Source organism: Vicugna pacos, chromosome 34, assembly GCF_048564905.1.
Source record: "Vicugna pacos chromosome 34, VicPac4, whole genome shotgun sequence".
Lineage (NCBI taxonomy): Eukaryota > Metazoa > Chordata > Mammalia > Artiodactyla > Camelidae > Vicugna > Vicugna pacos.
The window spans coordinates 4,720,317-4,745,527 of NC_133020.1; the positions used below are offsets into that span (position 1 = coordinate 4,720,317).

A 25,211-nucleotide genomic window follows, 5' to 3' on the forward strand; every position below is an offset into this window, starting at 1 on the left:
GGCCTAGCAGGGGCCCTGGAGGTGAGAAGGAGTCAGTCAGGTGACGCCTGGGGTCCCCGTAGAGGAAAGAGCGTCCACAAAGGCTGGAGGCAGGAAGCTTAGTACATTCGGGGCTGAATGAAGGCCAAGGTGAGGAAAGTGGCACGGAACGAGTAAACAGCTCACATACATGAGTTCATCTAACTTTCACAACAACCCTAAGGTAGTACTATTACCATCTGTTTTGCAGACCTGGAAATTGAAGCCCAGAGCAGTTAAATAATCTGCCCCAAATCATGCTGCTTCTTAGCGATAATACATGTTCCAAGGAACACAGAGACGTGGTAAAAAGAACAGAAGAATAACGGAAGTTGAACCTATCAGCTTTTCTCTCTTTGTAAGCATAAATTCCATACGAAGGAAAACACAGTAGCTACTTCACGCGGCGGTCAGTGAATTCTGATGTAACAGAAGGCAAAGAACCATCTGTTCCACCAAACACACACACGTGTCATCTTCTGCCGTCTTATTTACAACTCCCTCTGCCGGGGGCATGAATCACAGTAATATTCCACTTCTCATGATGACAAGTGAGGCACTGTGCTAGATGAGGGAAAACAGTTTACCCATTCAAAAAAAACAAGTTATTCGAGAGTCATAAAAAACACGAAGAGGTAAATATCCACAATGGATAAAAAATTCACTGCCAATGCTTCTAGTTACCAAAGCTAAGTTTTTAACTATGTCAAGGAATTCAATTCAAATCAGAGTCGGTTTGTTTTTTTTTTAATTCACTGCTGATATGGCAGACATTGTATTAGGTCCTGGGGATAAAGATGAATGAAACACACAGTCCTTGTCCTGAGTGACCTTGCAGTCGGATGGAGTCAGGCAGACATGTACACAGCCAATTACCAGAAATGTTAACTGCTGGAGGGAGGAGGGGGAAAGGATGGGAGGAAATATCTAAGAGAGGTTACATCTGAGGTGTATTACAGTATGCACATGAATCTGCAAGGCTGATCAATCTGAAAATAGGTTATAAACAAAGAGAAGAGCACATGCAGAGGTATGAAAGAACACATGACGCTCATCATGGTACCGGATGTGTCGCCCACATCTCCGGAGGAGCTGGTAATGAGGAGGCCAACTGCCGTGAACAGACACACTGAGGAGTCTGATTTTTTACCTAGGTAACTGGGAACCACTGAAGGATTTTATAAAGGAATGTGATACAACAGGCTTGTTTTTTAGAACAATTACTTTAACAGCAATATGGACGATGGATGAGACAGGGAAATCAATAAGACTATTACAATTATTCAGGTGAAAAATGATGAAGCCCCACACTAGGAGAGCAGCAGTAGGGATAAAGAGGAGAAAGCAGTTTAAACAGACACTTAACAGCTAAAATGGAAAAGACCTGGTGACATGTTAGGTCTCAGGGGAGAGGGGATGCCCTCTCGGGTTCATGACTTCAGCCGGTGGGTGGAACGATCATGAATTTTTCTTAATGGCCTGTAAGTATATGGTCGGCTCCTGCATGAGATATAAAACGAAGCCTTGTCTGAAGGCAAAGGAGTATGAGAAGTGTCACTTCCTTATATCATCAAACCACAGCTGCGAGCTGCCTACCAGCCACAGCAAGTCAAAAAGGGTCTATGTACGTACGATGCACAAATCCTTCCTTTTTCTTGCCCCTTTCATTCTAATTCCCATATCAGACCCTCAGTGCTGACACTAGACACATGTACAAAAACTGTCTTAAAAGAGATATACCAACCTTCTAATCAAGTCTCTTTATTAGTAACACCCAAAGACTGGGGGAATCATTCACCATCAGGAGCTCAGCATCAGAGCCTTTAGAATAAAATACGCCTGGTGAAGTTCCACCTCGCGAGATTTGGATTCTGTACGGCGTAAGTATTTGTAGGTTCAGAAAGCTTCACAGGTGAGTCTGACGTAAGCCCCAGCTGAAAGCTGGTTATGGAGACAGATAAATTCTCAGTTACCCAATAACTAAGTTTGAGAAGAACTAGCAGCTCAAGTTCAGGTTTCATTGCATCTCTTTTACTTCCTAATATTTTATAACAGAAGTCAAAGTTGAACAAAACTAAATGATATGACACCATGAAAAAAATATGAACCTTGGAGCCACAGTTCAGGGCTGAGTTCTTCAGTCCACACACTGGTGACTTTTGGGCAAACTCGCTCTCTCCTCTCAAGTCTTAATTTCTCAATGTATATAATGAAGAAGTTGTAACAGATAAATTTTTGGTTCCTGATCTTTAAAGTTAGCCCTAATTAAAAATGGGTGTTTTGTGCTTTTTTAAAAAGATATACTGTTTTAAAGTACTTTAAAAAAATGGAACAACTCCTCTCCCATCCCTCACTCTCTTTTTGTATTCATCCAAGGTGATCATTTGAAAACAGCATTGAGGTAAAGAAGAAAGTGAGAGACAGACACAGGTGACTCTCAGAGCAACACCACAGATACACTTTTAAAACAAAGACCAGATGTGCTATTTGTCTGGAATCAAGGGACAGGGAGCAGGTCAGCACCCTTTACTGTCACTGGGCTAGCCAGAATGCTTAGACTCTTCACGGGAGCTCAATTAATATGTTTAATTGATTGGTTTTCTTAAACGAAGACTGTAATATTAGTTTATGTATAATTAGCTAATATATAAGTTTATGCATAAGTACATTTCACATTAAAGAGATGCATCTTGTTGGGAGCAGCCAATATTATCCTAGACTACAGACTCCATTAACACTGTCAAATACAGATCAGCATCATGAAATAAACTCACAGAAGCAAACCTCTGTAGAGAACTTCCACAATAATGCAGAAATTAGAACAATTTTCATTTAAATATTTGAAAAATCATATAATAAAATGAAAATCAAACCTGATCTACACATAACCCACAACATAGACTCATGAAAATTAAGTATCTCAAACTGTTGCAAAGGTATTTCCTAAAAATTGGACATAATTTCTGATTGTTGATTATTAGTAACTTTATTAATAGATCATTAATAAGCTATGCCAGTAAGCTCACTGTTGCTAGCACCTAACAAGTATGCTGCATTTTATATTACTGAAAAGGCAGTTTATTTGTTGCTCTGTCACTTTACTTCTGAGGTTGAAAACTTTTGAAGTTCAAAAATCTGTTTATGGGTATTGAAAAGAGTAGACTGTTACTAAATAGTTGTTATTAAACATTTGGTGTTCGTACCCAGCGCTGACCCAGACACTGTGAAGAACAAACAGAGTAAGGTCAGACGCACGTTAATGAGAGTCGTGCAAGATTAGTTAGAGGACAAAACACACGTGGAAAACAATCCGTGGAACACGGACAATGGCAACTTCTGCAGTCAAGAAAATACGACAGTATCACTTGCTATCTCCGCAAAGCAGGAGTTAGACAAAGAGTAAGAGGTGCAAAGATACCTGGATTGATATCCAAAATACATAAAGAACTCATGCAACCCAACAGCAAAAAAAAACGGGCTGATTGAAAAATGGGCAGAGGCTCTGAATAGACATTTTTCCAAGGAAGACACATAGAAGTTCAATCCTAACCCTGGATACAAATCTACACTCTGTAAACAAGCTACTCAACCTGTTCACAGCCTGGCTCTGAATTATTTTTTCAGTCTTATCTCCCGTCATCTCTGCCCTGTTGGTCATATATCCTAGCCACCCCAAACTTCTGCCCACTCGCTAAACCCCCCGGCCCAGAGTCCTTTGCCCCTCCCCTAGTGCACACTCCTTCTCCTCTTCCAAAACCAGCCACCACTTCCGTGAAGCTTCTAGGTAGAATTAATCCTCATCTGCACCTCTCACAGCAGTATGTTCCAACCTCCATCACCTAGTGAAATAGACTATATTATAACCACCAATTGCATCCAGAAATAAAGGCACCTAAGAGCAGTGGCTCATTCATTTTGATAATCCCACCAATACCTCTCACTGTACCTTATAAGCAAGAACAAAATCACTGATGAATGCAAAGAAAAGAACACAACATAAACATCATTCAAGCATTCTCTGATGTAACCTGGAAATGTATGTGCATGCGAGCACACACTAAAGATCACAATAAACCCATAAACCACCAGATTAAAGATTATGGCTCTACAAAAGGGTTCATCATTTTTATCAGAAATATTTGAAATAAGGTCCCCTTTAAAAATAAACTCTGTTAGTGAGTATAAAATTATCCATTTTATCTGCTTCATTACATGAATTTTCAGAACCACTTTATTCCAAACCAAGATATATTTCTGACTGGCAATAAGACTATCGTGAAGTCCAAAGAAGACAAACAAAAATTCAAATTTTAAAAAGCAACCATTTAAAAATCATCCAACAACCCTTTGAATCTGACTGCAGATCTCTACACTTTCTAAAGCCAGTGTTTATTTTCCTTCCCTCACTGTCTGTGTCTTAGTCTTATCTTTTGTGCAGGTCACTTTGTAAAATGCTTCAGTCTTCTCTTAACCAAATCACTTACGAAAGGTTTAAAGGCTATCAGACAACAAAGTTAACACTTAGGAAGTTTTGTTATTATCACTTGTGTCTGAGTGTGAGTCAGACAGATGTTCTAAAAATTCAAAAACAGCAGGGCAGAGATCCGACTTCACCTGTATGAAGGCTTCGTCAACTTAAATGTAAGCTGTATACAGAAACTGGGAATAACTGAAATTGAAATTCTAAATCTTTCTTCATTTCAGTATTAACAACAATATTAACAGCCACCACTTACTAAGCACCCACTCTCTGCCAGATATTTCATATAAATTCACTCTCATCCACCCAAAGGCACTTAGAAGAAATCTGAGCCCCAGAGGTTAAATAACAGGTAACGGGGGTTCAAATCCAGATCTGAATGGTTCCAAAGGTTAAAACTTAATGCACTCCTATGCTAACAATGTGTAATACTGAAATACTAAAGCAAATTTCTACAAGTCTCCGCTTCTTTGAACGGCTGAAGGATAAATGGTTTAATGTGTTATCTGTTTCTTACCACCTCCTTAGCACTACAATATTCATTCTCTGATGCATTACTAAGCCTCTAGGCCTGAAGTCTGTTTTGTAAAGTCTATGCTTTTTGAATATGAAAATGAATAAAGAAAACCGCAATTAAAATTAGAGCCAGGAATGGCCTGTAGAGGGAGCTCTCGCGCATTTTCAACCTCCATCATTTGCATGCACTGACCTTCATGAACTTGCCCCACTGGAAGGAAGGAGCACACCCAAACACAAAGTGCAACTATTTCACAATCCCCAAGGAAGAACTTCCCTTCGCTCAGCAACAGCCTCAGCACGGTAAATGAAAAACCATTGCCACCTAAACTCCGACCTTCCTCCAATGAACCTTCATTTAGAACAGCCCCTCCCAACTCCCTTCTTTTCCTCTGTTATTTGAACTTGCCTACAGTTCACCCTAGATTGCCTGTCCCAATTTGCAATCCTTTGCTATTTCTAAATAAACCCATTTTATTGTTTTACGTCAACACAGTCTACTTTGATACTTCTATAAACTGTTTTGAATAGCACACAACAGTTACTTTCTTACACTGAAGTCCAGAGGAATAGCTTTTCAGAGAAGCTTCAGCACTATGGTACATAAAACTACCAGCTACTTTCAACACTACTTAGGGGTAACCTCCATAGAGTTTAGCTTTTAGGGATTAAATGCTCTGAAACTAGTCTTAAAAATAAAGAAATGGATTAAAAGGGGCTCTCTAAATATTTGATTAAATACCAGGTGGGAACATCAATTTCAAGTATGAATCCCATGCTGGGGAAGGAAAAAAGAGTTTCAATTCAATAAAAATTCTGTTCCACCAGCTCTGCAAAATTTCATGGCTCATCTGCCTTCTCTTAAAGCTTCTTCACTGATGGTACTTGTTTAGAAAGGGTCAGGAGCCAAGTTTAATATAGGAATTATTTAATTATATCTGTTTAGGACAGTTGTATGTGGCTACTTCTTCTGGCATCAAAGTAATTAGCACTGAAGATCAAAGGCTTCTTGTGTGAATCCAGAATACAAGCTTGTTTGGATTTTATGTCACAGAACCACAGAAAGAATCCAGTAAGTCAACTTTGCTGAATTTATTTATGCCTGTCATTTCCTTTGGGGCAAACTCATTTTACAGGCCTCTGGCAAAGTAAGAGACTCAAAACTGGTCGGCTTTTATTGTTTGGTATTAACTCTTTAAGTGGCAGCCACAGAGCTGTAGCCAACAGCCATGCTGCTGGTTCAAAAGGGAACTTAAATACCTGAAGCCAAAGGCATTTATATAACCACCTGACAGGAAAGAAAGATTAACTGCAATTACCATGCTGTCCCTGAAGCCAGGAACTAGAAATCCAGATGAACTGTGATAATTAGACTAACTCACAAGAAAAGAAGAGCTACCAGCCACTTTTTGTTCTTTACTAAACTTGCAACAAAGTTTTATTTATTTTCCACACATCCTCCCCAGCTACCTCATTAGTAGCAATGACATCTGCAATGAGAATAGCTGTTTGTGTTCACAGGATGACTTAGACGTGGAAGGAGATTCCAAAGACCACCTGATGCAACTGACGATCCATGGAGCTTGTTCCTTTCACCAAATCCCCACGAAGCAGCCAATGAATGGGACATTTTTTACCTAGTAAAGTAGCCCACTCTACCTTTAGATCAATGTTGTAGAAAGTTTTACTCAGTGAATAAATCTGTCTCACCACTGCTTCTACTTTGTTGTATCCTTAAAAGTCATGAAAAACAATCTAACTCCTCTTTCATACAAAGTCTTTGGAACATCTAAAAAGGGTGACTTTCTCCAGCTACCTCCATTCCTTCAGATGTTCCTGACATGAAATGTTAGAGTCCCATGTCAATGTTGGGCAAGCTTCAAAAAATTTATGTGCATATCTAAAATTATTTTAATTTTTCAAAATATTATTTAAAACTTTGAGTTATCTAAACATTTAGTTATCAACTTTAAATGAGATGAGGTGATGCTCGCACATAGCAAAATCTTCCTCATCGATGTAGACATTTACACTAAAATTCAATAAACTCAGTCAGACACAAGACTACTTATATACTATTTAAGTAATTAACTGCCCTTAATTGTCCCTAATGTATACCAGGGAAATGCTCACATGAAAGGCTATTTGTTAACTAAAATATTAATTTACAGTACCTTTCTATAACGTTTTAGAGCTTTGTTCTGTAGTTTATTTAAATAACAAGATGAATTAAATAGTGTCAAGTTACACAGATGATGATTTCCCTTCCATAAATGTGACAACTTTCACCCAAAGTCAAACAAGCAAAGTAAAAAATTCTAAATTTTTTCAGTCTAAGTCAGAAACTCTGAATTTTAAAGGCATTTTAGTCATCTGATTTCTGCAAGGTCCTGAGATGGGCTGCATAATCTATTTTAAGATCCTCACTTTCAGTGTCAATAGAAGTTATCTGTATTTCATATATCTTTAGCTTAACTAGTAGTTCATTAAACACTCAATTGAGTACCTGCTTTACACAGACTGTTTTGAAAGGTTAACATCATCTAAATTTGACAAAACTATTAAACATTCACATACAATCACTTACCCAAGACTCATGGTATAAAACTGTTAGCAGATACATTGCATAATCATAATTCTGTCTCTTTAAAGGGCACCTTTAAAAGAGAGAGAGGAAGTCAAAATTCGAGAAATTCAGTACATGGAATAATTTGCAAAATACACAAATACTAAACATGAAGGGTAACTTACATTCAGGAATTCCCTATCTGCCTTAGGAAAATTCTGTTCTTAGAATAACAATAATCTATGTAGCGTATTACTTGAGGATATTGAAAACCGACATAATTTTTGTTTTTATTTAGAGGATTTCTTTGCTTTCATCACTAATGGAGTTATTTATATCTGATAACAGTTTTATGCTATTTTTAACATAATTATGTCCAATTGAAGTTCTCTTCACAGTCTCAGGGTTAAGAGTCTGTTGGATGGCATGAACATATCTGCTGAGCTCATTTAAAAATCTAGAGAGACTGATGCTAATCTGAATGCTCATCTTGATTTCTCCAGAGCTGATTCTTTTAAAAATAAGCTACACTGTACAAAGCTGTATTCTTTTGCTGCCACATTTAAAATGGAACTAATGACTTAATATCAGAGAAAACTTCTACATAAATGAGATGGCACATCATATGTTTATATGTGTTATATGTATAAAATATGTTTAACTTTTAGGTTATAAAATAATACAGAAAAAGAAATAATTACTTCTAATTTCTTTAAATATAAAACTATCACATGACAAGTGATTTTAACTGTACTCTGTTTATTCTGTACTTAGGTTTAATAGTCCTCCATTCTACACAGCTATTACCATAAAACATATATAAACTGACATTTGTAAACTTAGAAAAAAAGCAACATTATCAGAAACTTACAGAATTTCTAACAATAATATTTAAAGGTATTTTTTAATTGCAAGTTAAAAACAGCATTATTTTATATTCTCCAAAGCTAGTAAAAAGATATTAATATATTATAAATCTATTTTTCTCCCATATGGTAATAATCTAAAATCATGGTCCCCAAGCTGTTCCCACCTCCACACTGCTGCCATCTCTGTATGTGTGTCATGCTGCTACTTTACTACCAAGAAGACGACAAAACCTAACAGATACTGACACCTCCAAATGCCTGGAAACTAGGACAGCGAGGGAGAAAGGTATATGCTGCCCACCTGCTCTTCTCTAAAGGCAGGTCTTTCATATTTTGACATAATTTAGACACAGCCAAAGTATAATTCAAGAAATAAAATAAGTATTTAGCAAAAATATACCAATTCCTTACTTCAAATGACCTAACCTATAAATTCATATACAATAAACATAATACTGCATTTATAAACTTCTACACTAGCACTGAAATTTTGCTTATTTACAAAAGCACCTTGGTAAACTTAACATCTTCCCTGAGTTTTATATACACAAATATATCAAAGTCAAGATAAAAAATAACAATAATTTAATTTGCAGATACAAACTACTATATATAAAATAGATAAACAAGTTTACACTGTATACCACAGGGAACTATATTCAATATCTTGCAATAACCTATAATGAAAAAGAATACAAAAACGAATGTATGTATATGTATACGTACAACTGAACTATTATGTTGTACACCAGAAACTGATACATTGTAAACTGACTATATTCCAATAAAAAAATTCCAAAACAAACAATAATTTAACTCAGCTAGGCAAGCCTCCCCTTGTGTTTACATAAAGATCATCGCAGCAACAGCAGCCAGTGTGAGGGATTAAAAATGTGACTCTCACAACTTCTCTGACCTAATAGGTTAATACAAGGACTGCGAAGGGCCTGGAGACAATAAAACAGCATATGTGACCAACCAGCTGAACCTTCCTTTCTTTACCTATCTGTTTGGATGGTAAGCACATCTGTGGTCTTGCAGTACCGGTCTCCTACAAGTTTAATAAGTTTCTTCTTTGCGTGATCATCTAAATTCAAACTGGAAAGTTTAACCTTAAAAATACAAGGAAAAAAATTTTTGAAAAAATTACTTTATATACTTTATTTAATGAAAAAAAAAACTGGCAATATTCTTTATATTAATACTAAACCAACTGGAAAGAAACCATTTCAAACTCCTTTCTATATAGAGTTAGCAATTTGCATGTATTAATGAAGGCTGATCTTACTCATGGGAAAAAGAGTCAGGGGAGCAAACTGGAGTCCTTTGAAAGTTCTGGGCATTAGTACCTTTTCCTGAAAGAACCAATTAAAGTCTCGCAAATGAAATTACAATCTGTATGAGTAGTACTAACAGAATTCAACTCAATCAGTGTTAGTAAAGCTGGAATATAAGAAAAATCAGATGGAGGGAGGGCGTAGCTCAGTGGTAGAGCACGTACTTAGCATGCAGGAGTCCTGGGTTCAATCCCAGCACCTTCATTAAGAAAGAAAGAAACAAACAAACCCCCCAAAAGTTAGCATAAATAAATAAATAGGGAGAGAGGGAGAGAGGGAGAGAGGGAGAGAGGGGGAGGGGGGAGAGAGAAAGAAAGGGATAAAACATAAGGGCTTTAAGAATTCCTACCATGCAATTATGAGACCCGTATCACTGCAATAGTTTAGGGACATTTATTTTAAAAGGTACAAATACCTCATGGAGGCTAGAATACACCATCCATGAAAGATCACAATATTTGAAATAATTCAGCTCAGTATTTCTCAAAATGTTAATACTAGTCCCATAGGCTGCTAAAAAAAATGATTTCTTTAAAAAGCTTGTTTCTATTGAATACATTTAGGAAATGCTGAGTTAAACTGGGTTGTTTAGCAGCAGGATTTCTTAGAGGAGATAACATGTTAAAGAGCATTCTGAAATTTCAAGATGCAGGGTTGTTATGCAATAATTTCCAAATTTATTTGACCTCAGATTCTACTTTGCAACAGTTCATGGAATGAGTCTTCCTTAAAACGTATTTCAGGAAATGTTATGCTAAATGAACATACTGTTTAATTTGCAGAGAATTATGGTCTAGGCTGAAAGGTATTATCTAGAGATGAGTAAGCCTGACCCACAAAAATAGGTGAGACACTAGAATACAGTTAAATAAGGTAAATTATACACTATTTTCCCTGGTGAGGATTAAGAATAAGAGACAAAACTGTATGAAGAAGAAAAAGGCTAAATAAGACTTTGAAATCCCTGCATTTCCCTCAAGACAACCATAGCCTAAGAGCTTATTTATTTTTCTATTTGTCCCACTAGACAGCAAACCCTTGAGAGTGAGAACAATACCTGTCTTGTTTCTGGAACGGCCTAGCAGCTAAAAAGCACGCAACATATATTGGCAGAATGAATGCATAAATTTTAGAAGAGGAAGAGAAGATACATACATATATATCTATATCTATATCTGTCTCTGTATTTATATAATTTTTAGCACAGTGATTTTTTTATTTGGACTAGAGAAAATAGAAAACAAATATAAATGCACCCCTAAAGAATGTATGTAGTACAAACGCTATTAAATACCAATCTCACAGAATGGCCGTATGTTATAGACAATGTGAAATTACCTCAGCCCCCTGAAAAGACTACACGTCAACAACCAGGTTATCAGCTTGATGGGTAAAATCAGCAAATTTATGATGACTCTGATTGTTAACAATATGGAGAATTACCTATAAGAAAACCATAAAATGTACCTAATTATAAAAAACATATGCATATATACATGCATAGAGATACAGTATAGAGTTTTTACATTAGAATAATGAGAATGTAGTGATTTTTTTCTTTTAAAACTCCTTCAATGAAACCACATTAACGAAAAATTTTTAAATTTGCCGTTCAAAAAATTTAAGTTTCTACCTTTTTACGTATGCAGTAGTAAAAAAAAAAAAGTAGTAAAAAAAAAGTGGCAGCAATGCTGATCATTACTGTAACAGCTGCTTTAAAACCCATGTTCACATTAACATTTTAATGTTCAAAAATTACATAGAGTTTTATGCCAGAAACTCCTAACAGCTGTGTGGTGCACGCACGCCACCTGCTAGCACTCAAAGGCACTGCAAAATTGCAGCCTTTAACTTGGACTAATACTCCTAGTTTGAAGTTGGGTGACATTCATTTGTCATTCTTTTTCCAAAATTCAAAAGAATCCTTAGGCTTTTCTTTTTCCAAGTTACCATTACTGTAAAGAATCAATATTGTTCTATTAACATTATCCCCAAAATAATGCTGACATTTCAGATCATAAGAGGCTGTGTTTATATGTGTGTATCCTCAAAGATCTCATTTAAAAGAACCACATGAAAAAATGTCTAAACATGTGAAATGTCTATTTTCAAGTACAGTGCAGGCAGTGAAAGAACCGTGGTGTTACCTGTAAGGCAAGAACTGGGCTTCACTTCCAGACTTGCTACTTACCAGCTAAGTGAGCCTAAGCAAATCATGGGATTATTGTTTCCTCATTTATAAAACAGGAAGGATTCACAGAATTGTTGTCAGGAATAAATGAGATTAAATAGAAGAAAGCACTTTACAGTAAAATTTTATACAAATACAAGTTGGTTTTAATCCTGAACTACTTTTATGACTATCAAGAAAAATATGGCACTACCCTTCTTTCTTTGAATTTAAAAATTTAAAAACCCTCAAACATGGCTGGCGTAACTGTAAAATAGTGCAGCCACTTTGTAAAACAATTTGGCAGTTCCTCAGATGTTACACATGGAGTTACTATATGACCCAACAATTCTACTCCTAGGTACAGAGCCTAAAGAACTGAACACATATGTCCACACAAAAATCTGTCCACGAATGTTCACAGCAGCATTATTCATAATAGCCCAAAGTGCAAACAACCCAAATGTCTAGCAACTGATGTGTGGATAAATAAAATACAGTATTATCCATAAAATTAAATATTATTTGGCATGCTACAAAAGATGAAACAGTGAAAGCATTATACTAAGTGAAAGTATACTTACTGTATAATTCATTTGTATCAACTGTCAGGAATAGGCAAATCCACAAAGAAAGAAAGTAGATTAGTAGTTGACTGGAGCTTGTGGGTAATGAAGAGTAGGGGAGAACGGGGAGTGACTGGTTACGAGTATGGGGTTTCTTTCTATGGTGATGAAAATCTCTGGAGTTAGGTAGTGGTGATGGCTGCACAACTCTGTGACTACATTAGAAACCACTGATTTGTAAACTTTTGAAAGGGTGAATCCTATTGTATGTGAATTATATCTCAGAAAAGCTGTTATTAAAAAGAAAAAAATAAGTATATAAGAAATCACTACACCATCAAAATGGGTAACTGACTGAAAAAAAAAGCATTTTACAAAGGAGTAAATTCTCACCTTCATTTGAATTCAAAGGCATACATATTATAAATATAAGATATATTTTTTACCTATCAAACTGATAGGTAGTAACGACAATATCTAGGTTGGTGAGAGTACAGGAAAACAGGCTTTCTCACAATCTTGGTGTTGTATTTGTTACATTTCCTGCAGGAATTGTATAATACATAATCAGAAAACATTTATCTTTAAAAGATCCACATGCTTTGAGCTGACTTCTCATTTTAGTAAGTTATTCTAGAAACATAATTAGGGATATATATAAATATTAATCTCTGAGGATATTTATTATATTTTTCTAATAAAGGAAACTGTTAGAAAGCCTAAATGTCCCATAATATGGGAAACTTTAATAAATACATTATGGTAGATCTATGTTATGGAATCATTCATTTGTATCTCTTGCTCCAGCATCTCCCACTTCAGTCTCAGAAAAAGGACCATGTCTGAGCTGATCGGTAGAACTGTTGGGTCACAGAGTAGCTCCGTGTGTAACATTGTGAGGAACTGCCAAGCTGTTTTACAAAGCGGCTGCACTATTTCACAGTTTCACCAGCAAACATTGTCTTGGCACCTTAACAGACCCTCATTTACACACTAGTCCATGCAGCCTTTAAAAATAAAATTAAAGAATGTTTGGTAACAGTGGGAGATTTTAAATTGCATTATTAAATGAAAAAGAGCAGATAACTAATCACATCACCCCACTGATACACACAAAGGCTGTCTGTATACATACTAAAATGCACTCCCACAGACCATCGTGGTGTTTATGAATGGTGGAACTATAGGCAATTTCATTTTATACTTTAAAAAACTTTTATAGTCTCTAAATTTCTAGGATCAATATGTATCAGTTTTATAACCACACATACAAAATACTATCTCAAAATACTGTGTTGTAATAATTCTTATTTAAAAAAATAACTAACTCTTACCCTTAACGTTACTACTCGGGCTTTGGGGTTTCGAATGGACGGTCCTGCTGAAACGTAATCAGCCGTGTCAATTTCAATCGGAAAATGCTTCTTGCATTTCTCATCGCTGTCTAATGCAGCTGGCCACTCAGTGCAAAAGTCTGACAATTAAAAAAATATGACCTCAGTTATGGTTTTGTAAGTAAATTCTCATTGTAATGTATGCTATCAGACAAAATCAGATTGAGAGACCACTCTTAGGATACGTGAAACGAAAGGACAGATTCTCTTCTGCACTTTATGTACACATCGTCATCCTGCATCCCTTTTCTTCTTAAGTGAATCCTAATTAGGTAATTTAAGGGAATGACCTGGATAGTTCAGGCTTGGTGGGGAGCAGTACATTGAGTTAAAAGGGAGCTATGACTTGATGGAAGCTTATGACAGCTGTGCACATACCTGTTATAAGACAGTTTAATTCCTTCTCACCAACTAAAAGCAAACAGTTCACAGTACCCAGAGCATTACTATTTTAAAAGGCAACAGATAATATTACTTAATTCACACCCAAATGAAGGTTGCTGAACATCAGCTGAAGGGAAGTGAAAGAAGCTCTGAAAAAGCTCTGGGAGAGAATAGAGATGTGGGCACTATTCTGTAAGAAACAGAGCTGAACAGGGCCTCTCACTGAAACAGGTACAAAGGCTCGGTCCCCCTTACATGGGTCCTTAACGGTAATTCACGTTTCTTCAGTGTGACTTCGGAGCCACTGGGGCTAAATGGAAAGAGGAACAGACTTGCGCTCAGATTCAGGCAGGAGAGCTGGCCGAGAGAGGAGGTGGGTCTGGGTCCGAGACCTGGGCTACAACAGGGAGTTCCAAGCACTGAGAACACTGCTTACAGCACCTGATCTCGGGCCTCAACTGGGGAAAAAAAGTCTTTAAAGAAAAAGAGATCCCAGCCTCTCGCAGCTATCAGCCCTGAGGGGCTCGGGGGGCAGGCAGCTGATTTCAGTCTGCCCTATGTCAGTGCGGCAGAGGGCTCCCGGCTTGGGATGAAAACTTCCGGAATTATCAGGTTCCCCTCGATGGGAATCTCATTTCCTAAACATTCTCACCTTAAGAAGAGCAGAAGTAATGGGCTTCTTAGGTCAGAGACATTAGACCTCATGGACCAATGCTTTCTCCAGTAACTTGTCCCCCGAGCTAACAATGTTCTTACAGCAGGTATTATATTTAGCTCCCATTTAGGCTTTAATGTCAGTCAGCAAAATGTCACTCTGGATTACAGAGACTTTCCAAGATCTGGGACTAAACATATGTTAGCAAATTAAGTATAGCTCACACCATTCCCTAAAAACTGTGTTTAAGAGATCAATACTCAGACACTTTGAGGGGAAAGAAGTATCTTTGCCATTAAGAACATTTTGACATTTAAATGGAATGAACAGCAAAATTACTGAGGTTAAATTTCATTCCCATTACGGACTAATTCCAGCATCCCATACTGTAAGAGGCAACACTGCCAGGCACTTTATAAGACAGACTAGTTTGGGGAATTTTATGAGCTACTGAGTTTATACCAACTCTTTAAAAAAAAAAAACAAAAAAAATTTTGGATAAGTTATTTCAATCACCAGATGATAATTACAGCTTTTAAACTAAATCACCCAATTATATATGTTTCAAAAAATTCAGCCAACTGGAAAGCACGTAATAGACCCCCATTAGCCTTTTATTCCTCTGATAGGTAGAGCAATAAACTAGACTTCAGAAGGCCTTGGTTTTTACTTAACTTCTGCCACTGATTATTAAAGTTTTGGTAAATTACCTAACTTTCCTGTGCTTCAGATTTTCCATTTGCAAGTTAGATACAAAAATCTGAACTGACCTACTTTGAAAGAAAACTGAGAAGAAATATCTGAAAAGCCTTTAAGTTATTTGGAAGATACAATCTAAATCTAGAAGCTGGCAGAAGTGTAAAGGCAAAATTAAGGAAAGAATAAAACATTCACTCAAATACTGTAAAATAAAATGCTACTCTTCTGAATGTGCTGTATGGAAGTCTTCCATTTAAAAATTATGAAATATTTTAGAACTATCTTATTACAATGACCAGTTTCTAAATTACAAATGCACATTTAAAAATAATGTGTAAAAAGGAAAAAAATGGAATTTATCAGTGTAACGCACTTGTTAACTGTTTTTACAAAGGATCAAAAAATGATATGCGATTTGTGTCAAATGAGGCACAAATCTGCAACTGTGTCAGTCTAACATCAGGCACCAACAATACAGAAACAAACAATCTAGGGGATAGAAATGCATCCTTACATTTAAAAACAGAAGACCACACATGAATGAAAATAGAAGAGATTTTTCTTCCTTTATTTTAAGAGTAAGGTTACTATTCCTCCTTTTTAGACCTCTTTTTATGAACTCTTTATTTTCTCTTCTTCCTTATATTTTTCCAATGGAAGACCCTCCCCAAAGCTCAAATTTCATCATAATCATGTTCACTAACTTATTTCTCCCTTCAGCATACACAGGCTACCTGTGAAGAGTTTCTAGGTTTCATTTTCTTTCCTGAAAAGCCTTAACATGTATACTGAGTGTGCACACATCACCTTTAAAATCAGCATAAATTTAAGACTTCATCCAAAAGTACTCCTGTATTAAATTACACAATCAGTAAGTAACAGCTACAAACCTAAAACAACTCAAATTTGCTTATCTGTATAGAGCCCAATACAGATTAGAACAGAAACTGAATTGGAATACTGCATATAATATGAAAGCACAGAACCACGAACAAAAACAGTTCTTCGCCTTTACCTCCATGCATGTGGGAAGAAGAAAGCTTTTGTACCATTTAATTTTACTACATGTATACATCACTTCTAATTTCTTTAAAATTTTGAACAATTTCTTCAAGGTAACACTTCTCTGCAAAGTATCCCATTCCTGGCTCCACCCCTCTACTCAGCTATTCAGTATCATTCCACACTACCTCCAGTGTGGATCATACTGATTTGCATCTGTTGTCAACATTCTGCAATATTTTCTTCAGTCTTTTTTATGCATATGCTTTCTATAATTCAACAAGTCCTAGCCTACCTGAGCAAGGACTATGAGTTCTGATTCTTATTATTCATAGCACTTTGTAAAGTGGTCTGCAAAAAAAAAAATCCTGCAGATTTGACATCTAATAATTCACTGAGTACGACTTGAAAATCCTTCTTAAAAAAAGGAGAAAAAAAGCAATGATTCAGCAATTATTCAGCAATGATTCAGAATATAAGGCTATATAACATTATTACAGAAATGGGGTTATTTTGCCCCCCAATCTTTATTGATGTAATAGACATAAAACAGTCTGTAAGTTTAAGACATACACCTCATTGATTCCATACACATAAATATTGCAAAACGATTACCAGCAGGGCAGAGCACAGGTTTGATTACTACTATGGCTTTGGAACGTAGTTTGAAATCGGGATGTGCGATGCCTCCAGCTTTGTTCTTCCTTCTCAAGATTGTTTTGGCTATTTGGGGCCTTTTGTGGTTCTGTACAGAGTTTAGGAGTTTGTTCCATTTCTCTGAAAAATGCCACTGGAATTTTGACAGAGACTGCACTGAATCTGCAGGCTGCTTTAGGTTTTATGGACATTTTAACAATACTAATTCTTCTAATCCATGGACATGAGTATTTTACATTTGTGTCTTCTTCAGTTTCTTTCATCAATATCTTACAGTTTACAGTGTACAGATTTTTCAACCCCCTTGGTTAAATGTATTACTAAATACTTTATTCTTGCTTTATTTTATCACATGTTCATATATTTTATTTTTATTTTCTTCCAGTTTATTGAGATATAACTGACATACTATACAGTATAAGTTTAAGGTATACAGCATAACGATGACTTTCATAGACCATGAAATATATCACAACAATAAATTTAGTGAATAGCTATCATTTGGTACAGATAAAAAATAAATAGAAAACAAATACCCTTTCTTGTGATGAGAACTCTTAGGATTTACTTTTAGCAACTTTCATATACAGCATAGAGCAGTGTTCATTGTATTTATCATGTTGTACATTACATTCCAAGTATTTATTTACTCTGAACCTGCAAGTTTGTGCCTTTTCACTGTCTTCTAAATTCCTCCTCCCCTCATCTAGTATTTCATTCTTTCTGATACTATTGTAAATAAGATTTGTTTTCTCAATTTCTTTCTGAACTCCCATGTTCATTGCAGAAAACGCAACTGATTTTTGTATCCTGAGTTTGTATCTTGCAACTTTACTGAATTCGTTTAATTTCAACAGCTGTTTTGGTGGTCTAGGATTTTCTATGTATAAGATAATGTCATCAGCAAGTACAGAGTTTCACTTCTTTGTTTACAATCTGAATGAATGTCTTATTTCTTTTTCTTGCCTAACTGCTCTGGCTAGAACTTCCAGTACTATGTTGAATAAAATTGGTGACAGTGGGCATCTCTGTCTTATCCTGATCTTAGAGGGAAAGATTTTAGCTTTTCACTGCTGAGTAACCCTAGCTGTGGGCTTGTCATATGTGGCTTTTATTATGTTGATGTCTGTTCCCTCTAAACCCACTGTGCTGAGTTTTCTCATGAAAGGATGTTGAATTCTATCAAATGCTTTTTCTGCATCTGTTGAAATGATATGATTTTTACCCTCCGTTTTGTTGAAGTGGTGTATCACAACGATTTATTTGCAGATGTTGAACCATCTTCGCATCCCTAGAACAAATCCTTCTTGATCACGGTGTATGACCCCTTTAATGTACTGCTGAATCTGGCTTGCTCATATTTTGTTGAGGATTTTTACATCTATGTTCACCAGGAATATTGGCCTGTAATTTTACTTTGTCTGGTTTTGGCATTAGGGTAATGCTGTGTTTGTAAAATGAGTTCGGGTGTTCCCTCCTGTTCTGTTTTTTGAAAGAATTTGAGAAAGATTGGTATTAATTCTTTAAATGTTTAGTGGAATTCACCAGTTAAGCCATCTGGTCCTAGACTTTTCCTGGTGGGAGGTTTCTGATCAATGATTCAGTCTCCTTACTAGTAACTGATCCGTTCAGATTTTCTACTTCTTCATGACTTAGTCTTGGTATATTATGTTTCCAGGAACATATGCATTTCTTCACAGCTGTCCAATTCGCTGGCATAAAACTGTTCATAGTGGTCTCTTAGATCTTTTGTATTTCTGTGATATGAGTTATGTCTCCTATTTTACTCACAATTTTGAGGCCTCTATTTTTCTTGGTGAGTCTAGATAAAGGTTTGTCTATGTTTATCTTTTCAAAAAACAAGCTCTGTTTCATCGATCTTTTCTGTTGTCCTTTTAGTCTCAATTTACTTCCACTCAGACCATTATTTTTCCATCCTTCTACTAACTTTGGGCTAAGTTATTCTTCATTTTCCAGTTCCTTGGGGTCTAAATTTAGGTGGTTTATTTGACATTTTTCTTTATTCTTAATGTAGGCATTTATTGCTATAAACTTCCCTTTTGGAACTGCTTTGGGGACATCCCATATCTCAAGATGGTTTTTATTTTTTGATTTCCCTTTGGTGGCTTCCTTGAACCAGTATTTGTTTAGGGGCATGTTATCTAATCTCCACATATCTGTGAATTTTCTAGTTTTCTTCTTGTAATAGATTTCTAGCTTCATATCATTATGGTTGGAAAAAATGCTTGATATGATTTTAATCTTCTTAAATTGCTTAAGACTTATTTTGTGGCCTAACATGTGATCTATCCTGAAAAATGTTTCACATGGGCTTGAGAAGAATGTGTATGCTACTGCTATGGGATAGAATGTTCTATAAATGTTTGTTAAATCCATTTGGTCTAATGTGTAGCTTAAGTCTAATGTTCCCTTACTGACTTTCTGTCTGGATGCTCTACCATTGTTGAAAGCGGAGGACTGATGTCCCCTAATATTACTGTATTGCTTTCTAGCTCTTTCTTCAGTTCTGTAATATTTGCTTTATATATTTAAGTGCTCCTATTTTGGGTACACAAATATTTATAAATATTACATCCTCTTGATGAACCGACCCCTTTATTATTAGAAATGAGACTCCTATGAAGTTAATAAAATATTAAGTTCATATTCTAAAACAACCACGTACCTTTAAGAGCTTCACAGTGCTTTTTAATTGCTACTGGAGTCAAATGCAGAAAATTGGGGATCTAAAATAGAGAATTTTAAGGGATAAATTAGCTAACTGTCTTAAAACATGAAAAAGAAAATTTTCCAGTAAGACTAAATCATAAGCCCCACAAGCCCTGTATAAATAAAATCTCAGTTGTTTACAATGTTGATTCCGTGTCACAGGTGCTGTAAATTCAAGAAATGAATTCCTTGAAATAAAGATTCAGTACCGAGTGACAATGACAATGATGGTGAAGAAGAAAAATTATTTTTATAGTATTATTCCTGCCACAAATATATAAAACTGAAAGCACTTCAGGACACACATCATTGTTTAATAATCTTAATTGCCCCGGAATACATACAAATGTGATACATTTTCTACTTTGTATTTAACATTTTATGAATTGAATGGATGAATAAATGAAGCTTGCAAATCTTAACAGTTGAATGAAGAATGGAATCTCTTTATGACATATTGAGAAGCTATCTACTCCTTTTTAGGGCCAGTGCAAATTTAGGTAAGGTCCCAGATTTGACTCCTTCAAATAAATAATTAACATTTCCTGGCATACTTCTTGAATACTGTTAAACATCTAAAGAGAAAATTTAGTTTAAAGAAATTCATTTGGAAAGAAAATCTGAACAAATGGAAAGTTACTCTAAGCATTATATCTGGGCTCTTAAGTGCTGATCAAAAAATGTTTATTTTAATCAAGAGAAAACAAGCACTGAATATTGGGATTATGGGGTGGGTGACTTCATTTTCTATACTTATATTTTTAAAACATGACTCAAAAATCATAAAAGGGAAAAAATTATAGCTTACGTTTTCACAGCATTTATATTGGCACTGTTCTATGAACTCTGTATATACTACCTCAGTTTATAAGCTTATTCAGTAGGACTTACTAGGAACAGATCATATCACTGGACTAAGCATGTAGGTGATTCTTAAAAGGGCTAGTATACGTTAAATGTTTGGATTTTTATGTTTATTAAAATTCCATTCACAACCATCATTACAAATACATTGCTTATTCTTTCTCACCAAGTGATATTTTCCAAAGACCTTTTCTTCAACTAAGTTCAATTCTCCTCTTTCATTTGAAGAAAAGATTAGTTTTGTAGGTGTCTGATTTCTTGTCTCCTGAAATATTCCCATTTCTAAATTTCATCTGTCTCCAGCAACAGACAACTCCCTCTCCCGTTACCATCTCATTTTTTACCATCAGCTTTTAGCAAATATTTGTTTTTCACAAGAACCCTCATTAGTCAAAAATACAACTTCTTGATAATTCCATTGTGTGTAAAAGAAAACCATCTAAGACATGCATTCCCAGGCCATGCACATTTGTATTTTCTTTACGAAGTCTATTGTTCGTAAATCATTACAGATACTATCAAGTGAAGCATTTAATATAACCTAGTTTGCTTCAAGAAAAAAGAAGTTAAGGACTCTAACAATGATATTGAATCGTTTTCCGGGAGGTTTTTAAATATCTCTCTTAGAAGTAGAAACCTCACCCCTCCAATTCTCAATCTCAAATTAGGCTATTTCATTTTTTTTAGTTCTAGTTGAAAGACACAACATAGAAAAGACACAACAGAAAAGAGGAAGCCATGGGACCAATTAATTACATTCTTAAATGCCTAGATTCTTTGAGTCTTCTTTACCATGGATAAGCAAAATATAATACCTATTATTACCTGGAAAAAATGTAAATTAAAATCTAGTAAGCTGCTATGTACTGAACCTTGATGAACTGGGGGGAGGGGAGGTGTCAGAGGGAGATCAGCATGTATTTAGATGTAAGTTTTAGCCAGTGAATCAGCAACTTATCTCACCTTTAAAAGTTCCAGATTCCCCTCCTTGGCCATGGGCACCCCCCTTTTTACTGGATAACCCATTCGAACAGGAAGAGGTACTGCTGAGGGTTTAAACGGTGCTGCGACAGGGTAAACACTAGGCCAGTCCTGGTCCACAGCCATTTTCTCTGTCCTAGGAGGCAGTGCCTGAGGAACAGAAGAGAGTTTAATATTTTAAATATAAACACGTTCTTTCATTTTAGAGCAAAAAAACTGTAATTAAGAGAAACACAAGCAGAATTGCCACCTACAGAAAATCTGACCTCCCATAGCTGTTGCTGGTGAAATGAAAACCCATCAAACCTACCAAAACAGCTCTGCGGTTTCCTCAAACCCAGTGGCAAGGATCCCCTTTGGTAGCACATTTCCTTCGCAAAAAAAAAACTTCTCTATTTCCTTACTTAGACATTTAGCAAACTTTTTACATATTGTTCATAGAGGGGTGAGTAACAGTATATTCTTAAGTAATTTTTAAAACTTCTTCAGTGAAAGTCAGTACATGAGGTGACAATGAGAATTTGGAAATAAAGGAAGCGAGAAATAAGGAAAATAAAGAATAAGAACTTGGAAATAAACAAATTAGGATGAAACTAATTGAATGGATACATAATGAGAAATAATATGTCTCCCAGGCCCAGAGAATAGCTACATGACGGTTTAGTGAATCACATTTAGCATAGTTATTTTTTAAACTGTATTTGATAGACAGAGATGGCTAGCAATCCCTTTAAACCCAAAAGAAGGCTTAGAAAAGGCAAAACTTGGCCAGAGCCAACTAAGCAATATACCAGTGCAGTGTATGTCCTGGAAGCAGTTAATACTCCTGTGAAAATGGCTACGTAGACGATTATAATTGGTGCCATTTAACTCCCACCCAGTGTCCTTTTGTTCTGACTCCACACTTACTAAATGACCTTATAATTTGGATTCCTCCATAGAGATGTCCACAGGGTGAGACCAAACTGATCAGATGAACACATACACCCCAGGCTGCATGACTGTTCAAGGCATCATCAAAAATAATTCTATATTCTGGTTTATATACCTATTTCCTGGGAGTATGTGAGTGGGCCCACCTCTCAAAGATGATCCATTCTCAGGGCACTGATAAAAACCAGTGGAGGAATAGAGCCAGGGCTGGAGCAGTCACCAAATCAATGTCTCCTCGCGAAGCCTCCTCGGGTAGCACCCTTCTGCCTCGTAAGGAGCATCTGCCTCACTTTAGAATTTCGGCAGTCAGGAAGACAGTACACACTAGAGCACCTTAACCGCTTACCTTTCTCCTCAGCGGCCTTTCACTTCTGGATGTTCTTTCTGTTGTAGGTAAAAGACAACAGGACAGTTACAGTTCAACACTGTTCATGCTCCCACAATTCTCACATAATGTAAAGTATTCGGTAATATAGAAATGAAACAATTACCCATTTTCTGTAAGCTAAGGGATTAAATCATTTTAATGAAAATGAAAAGTCAAGAATAGTTAAGAAAATTCGAGTGACTTGACTTTAAAATATATTGTGACTGATGATATAGTGAACTCATCATCTAAAGAAATATTTTCAGTGACTTTTAAGGTTCACTGTCAAACAGACTCACTTTCCCATGTTAAAATATCTAGCTAGAAATAAGCATCTTGCATCGTTAAAGATAACTGACTTGAAATGTTCTAATATATATACTTACTCATACTCGGAATTATTCTGTTCTTTACACACACAAATGAACTCCAGTTTCCTTCTCTATTGTATATTAGAACTGCCGATGCTACAATAACATCAATAATAACATAAATCGTAGCTATCCCTAGTAAATTACGTAACTGTGCAAGAGGATAAGTTACGTACAGTAAATACCTTTTAAAATATTAACTTAAGCCTCTCTAAATTAATGTTTTACTACACTGAAATAGTAACTGTATTTACTCAGCACTTTCACATAACTACTGTGCTAAATGCTTTTCATTATTATCTCAATCTTGTTCTTCACAATAACTTTAAGTACTATTATTATCCTTATTTACACGTCACTCAGCCAAGAAAACGAAAGAGCAAGGAGTCAGGTGACGACAGCACAGCATAACATACTTCACACTCTGAACCTTTCTAGCTTCATTTCCCTTCACGAGGCCCCATAGCTACACTGAACGTCTAGTACCGGACCCTTGAGTCTTCCTCTGAACCTACTGTTCTCTCTGCCTGGAAGGTGCCTCCCTTTCACCTGCCTGGTTTCTGTCCCCTACTCCCTCCTCTCCTCATTATCTTCATCTGACAAAATTTTTATTGGATCATCCCTCAGTAGAAATTCATTGATTCATTCAAAAATTATTTGAGTGATCTTGTGTACCAGCAACTAGGGAGACAGCAACGAACAACAGAAACACAGTCCTTGTTCTCACGGAATGTAGATCTGTCAAACAGGACAACTAACTAGCAAGTAATTTCAATGAACGGTGATAACTATTAATGGAAACATATAGCAGGGGATCCAACCTAGTCAATTGGTTGGGGAAAATATCCCTGAAGAAGCAGACTTCAAGCTAAAACCTTAAAGATGAGCAGGAGGTAGCCATGTGAGAAAAGTGTTGTAGAGCGAGCGAGAAGAGGAAAAATGACAGCAAATAGGTTCAGTACGGCTGAAATTTAAGAGTAGAGCACAGAGAGCACTAAGAAAATAGGTCAGAGATATTTAACAGGCATCTCAACTGTAACACATCATAGGCAGAGCTCTTGATTTCCTTCTTCCAGTCTTCCTAGTCCCTGTAAATTGTATCACCATTCATCCAATTGCTCAGGACAAATCTAACATGGTCCTTGAGACTTTTCCTCAAGCTGCATATCAAATTCATCAGGAAGTCCTGTTAGCACTACCTTCAAAATAAATCCCTGATCCAACCACACCAGCTTCTCCTCACACCATCACTTCAATCCAAGTCTCTATCATCTCACGTGGAGGACTACAGCAGCTTCCAAACTTCTCTCCTGGCTTCCATGCCTACCCTCAGTTCTCCACGCAGCATCTTGTAGAAGTATAAATCACATCATATCAATTCCTGTTCAAAACCCCTCAACGTGATCTCAAACTTATAATAAAATCCAAGCCAAATGCCCATAAGCCTTTACAGGATCGGGTCATTCCTTATCTTTCCGACATCTCATACTCCCACTCTCCTCTTTACTCCCTTAGCTCCAGCCATGTTGGCCTTCTCCTCCAGCCACGGTGGCCTTCTCTCAGTTCCTTGGTCACACCCCTAAGCTTGTTCTCACTTTTGGGCTTTTGCATCTGCAGTTCCCTATGCCAACAATGCTCTTCCTGCAGATCCG

At 36.3% G+C, this 25,211-nt stretch overlaps 1 protein-coding gene across 2 annotated transcripts in view; it reads right to left on the reverse strand.

Annotated features, from left to right (window-relative positions):
* Positions 1 to 25,211, reverse strand: part of MRPS35 (mitochondrial ribosomal protein S35) — a 30,697-nt gene that overhangs the window by 4,077 nt on the left and 1,409 nt on the right. The window contains exons 2-7 of one of the 2 annotated variants that reach the window (XM_072954384.1): positions 23,168 to 23,205; positions 21,871 to 22,038; positions 20,000 to 20,060; positions 13,857 to 13,996; positions 9,452 to 9,561; positions 7,602 to 7,671 (exon numbers count right to left, since the gene is read on the reverse strand). In XM_072954384.1, the coding sequence (XP_072810485.1) occupies positions 7,602 to 7,671; positions 9,452 to 9,561; positions 13,857 to 13,996; positions 20,000 to 20,060; positions 21,871 to 22,038; positions 23,168 to 23,205 (587 nt within the window). Of the gene's footprint in view, positions 1 to 7,601; positions 7,672 to 9,451; positions 9,562 to 13,856; positions 13,997 to 19,999; positions 20,061 to 21,870; positions 22,039 to 22,967; positions 23,133 to 23,167; positions 23,206 to 25,211 lie in introns of those variants that run through there. The other variant, XM_072954385.1, reaches the window with a different exon arrangement.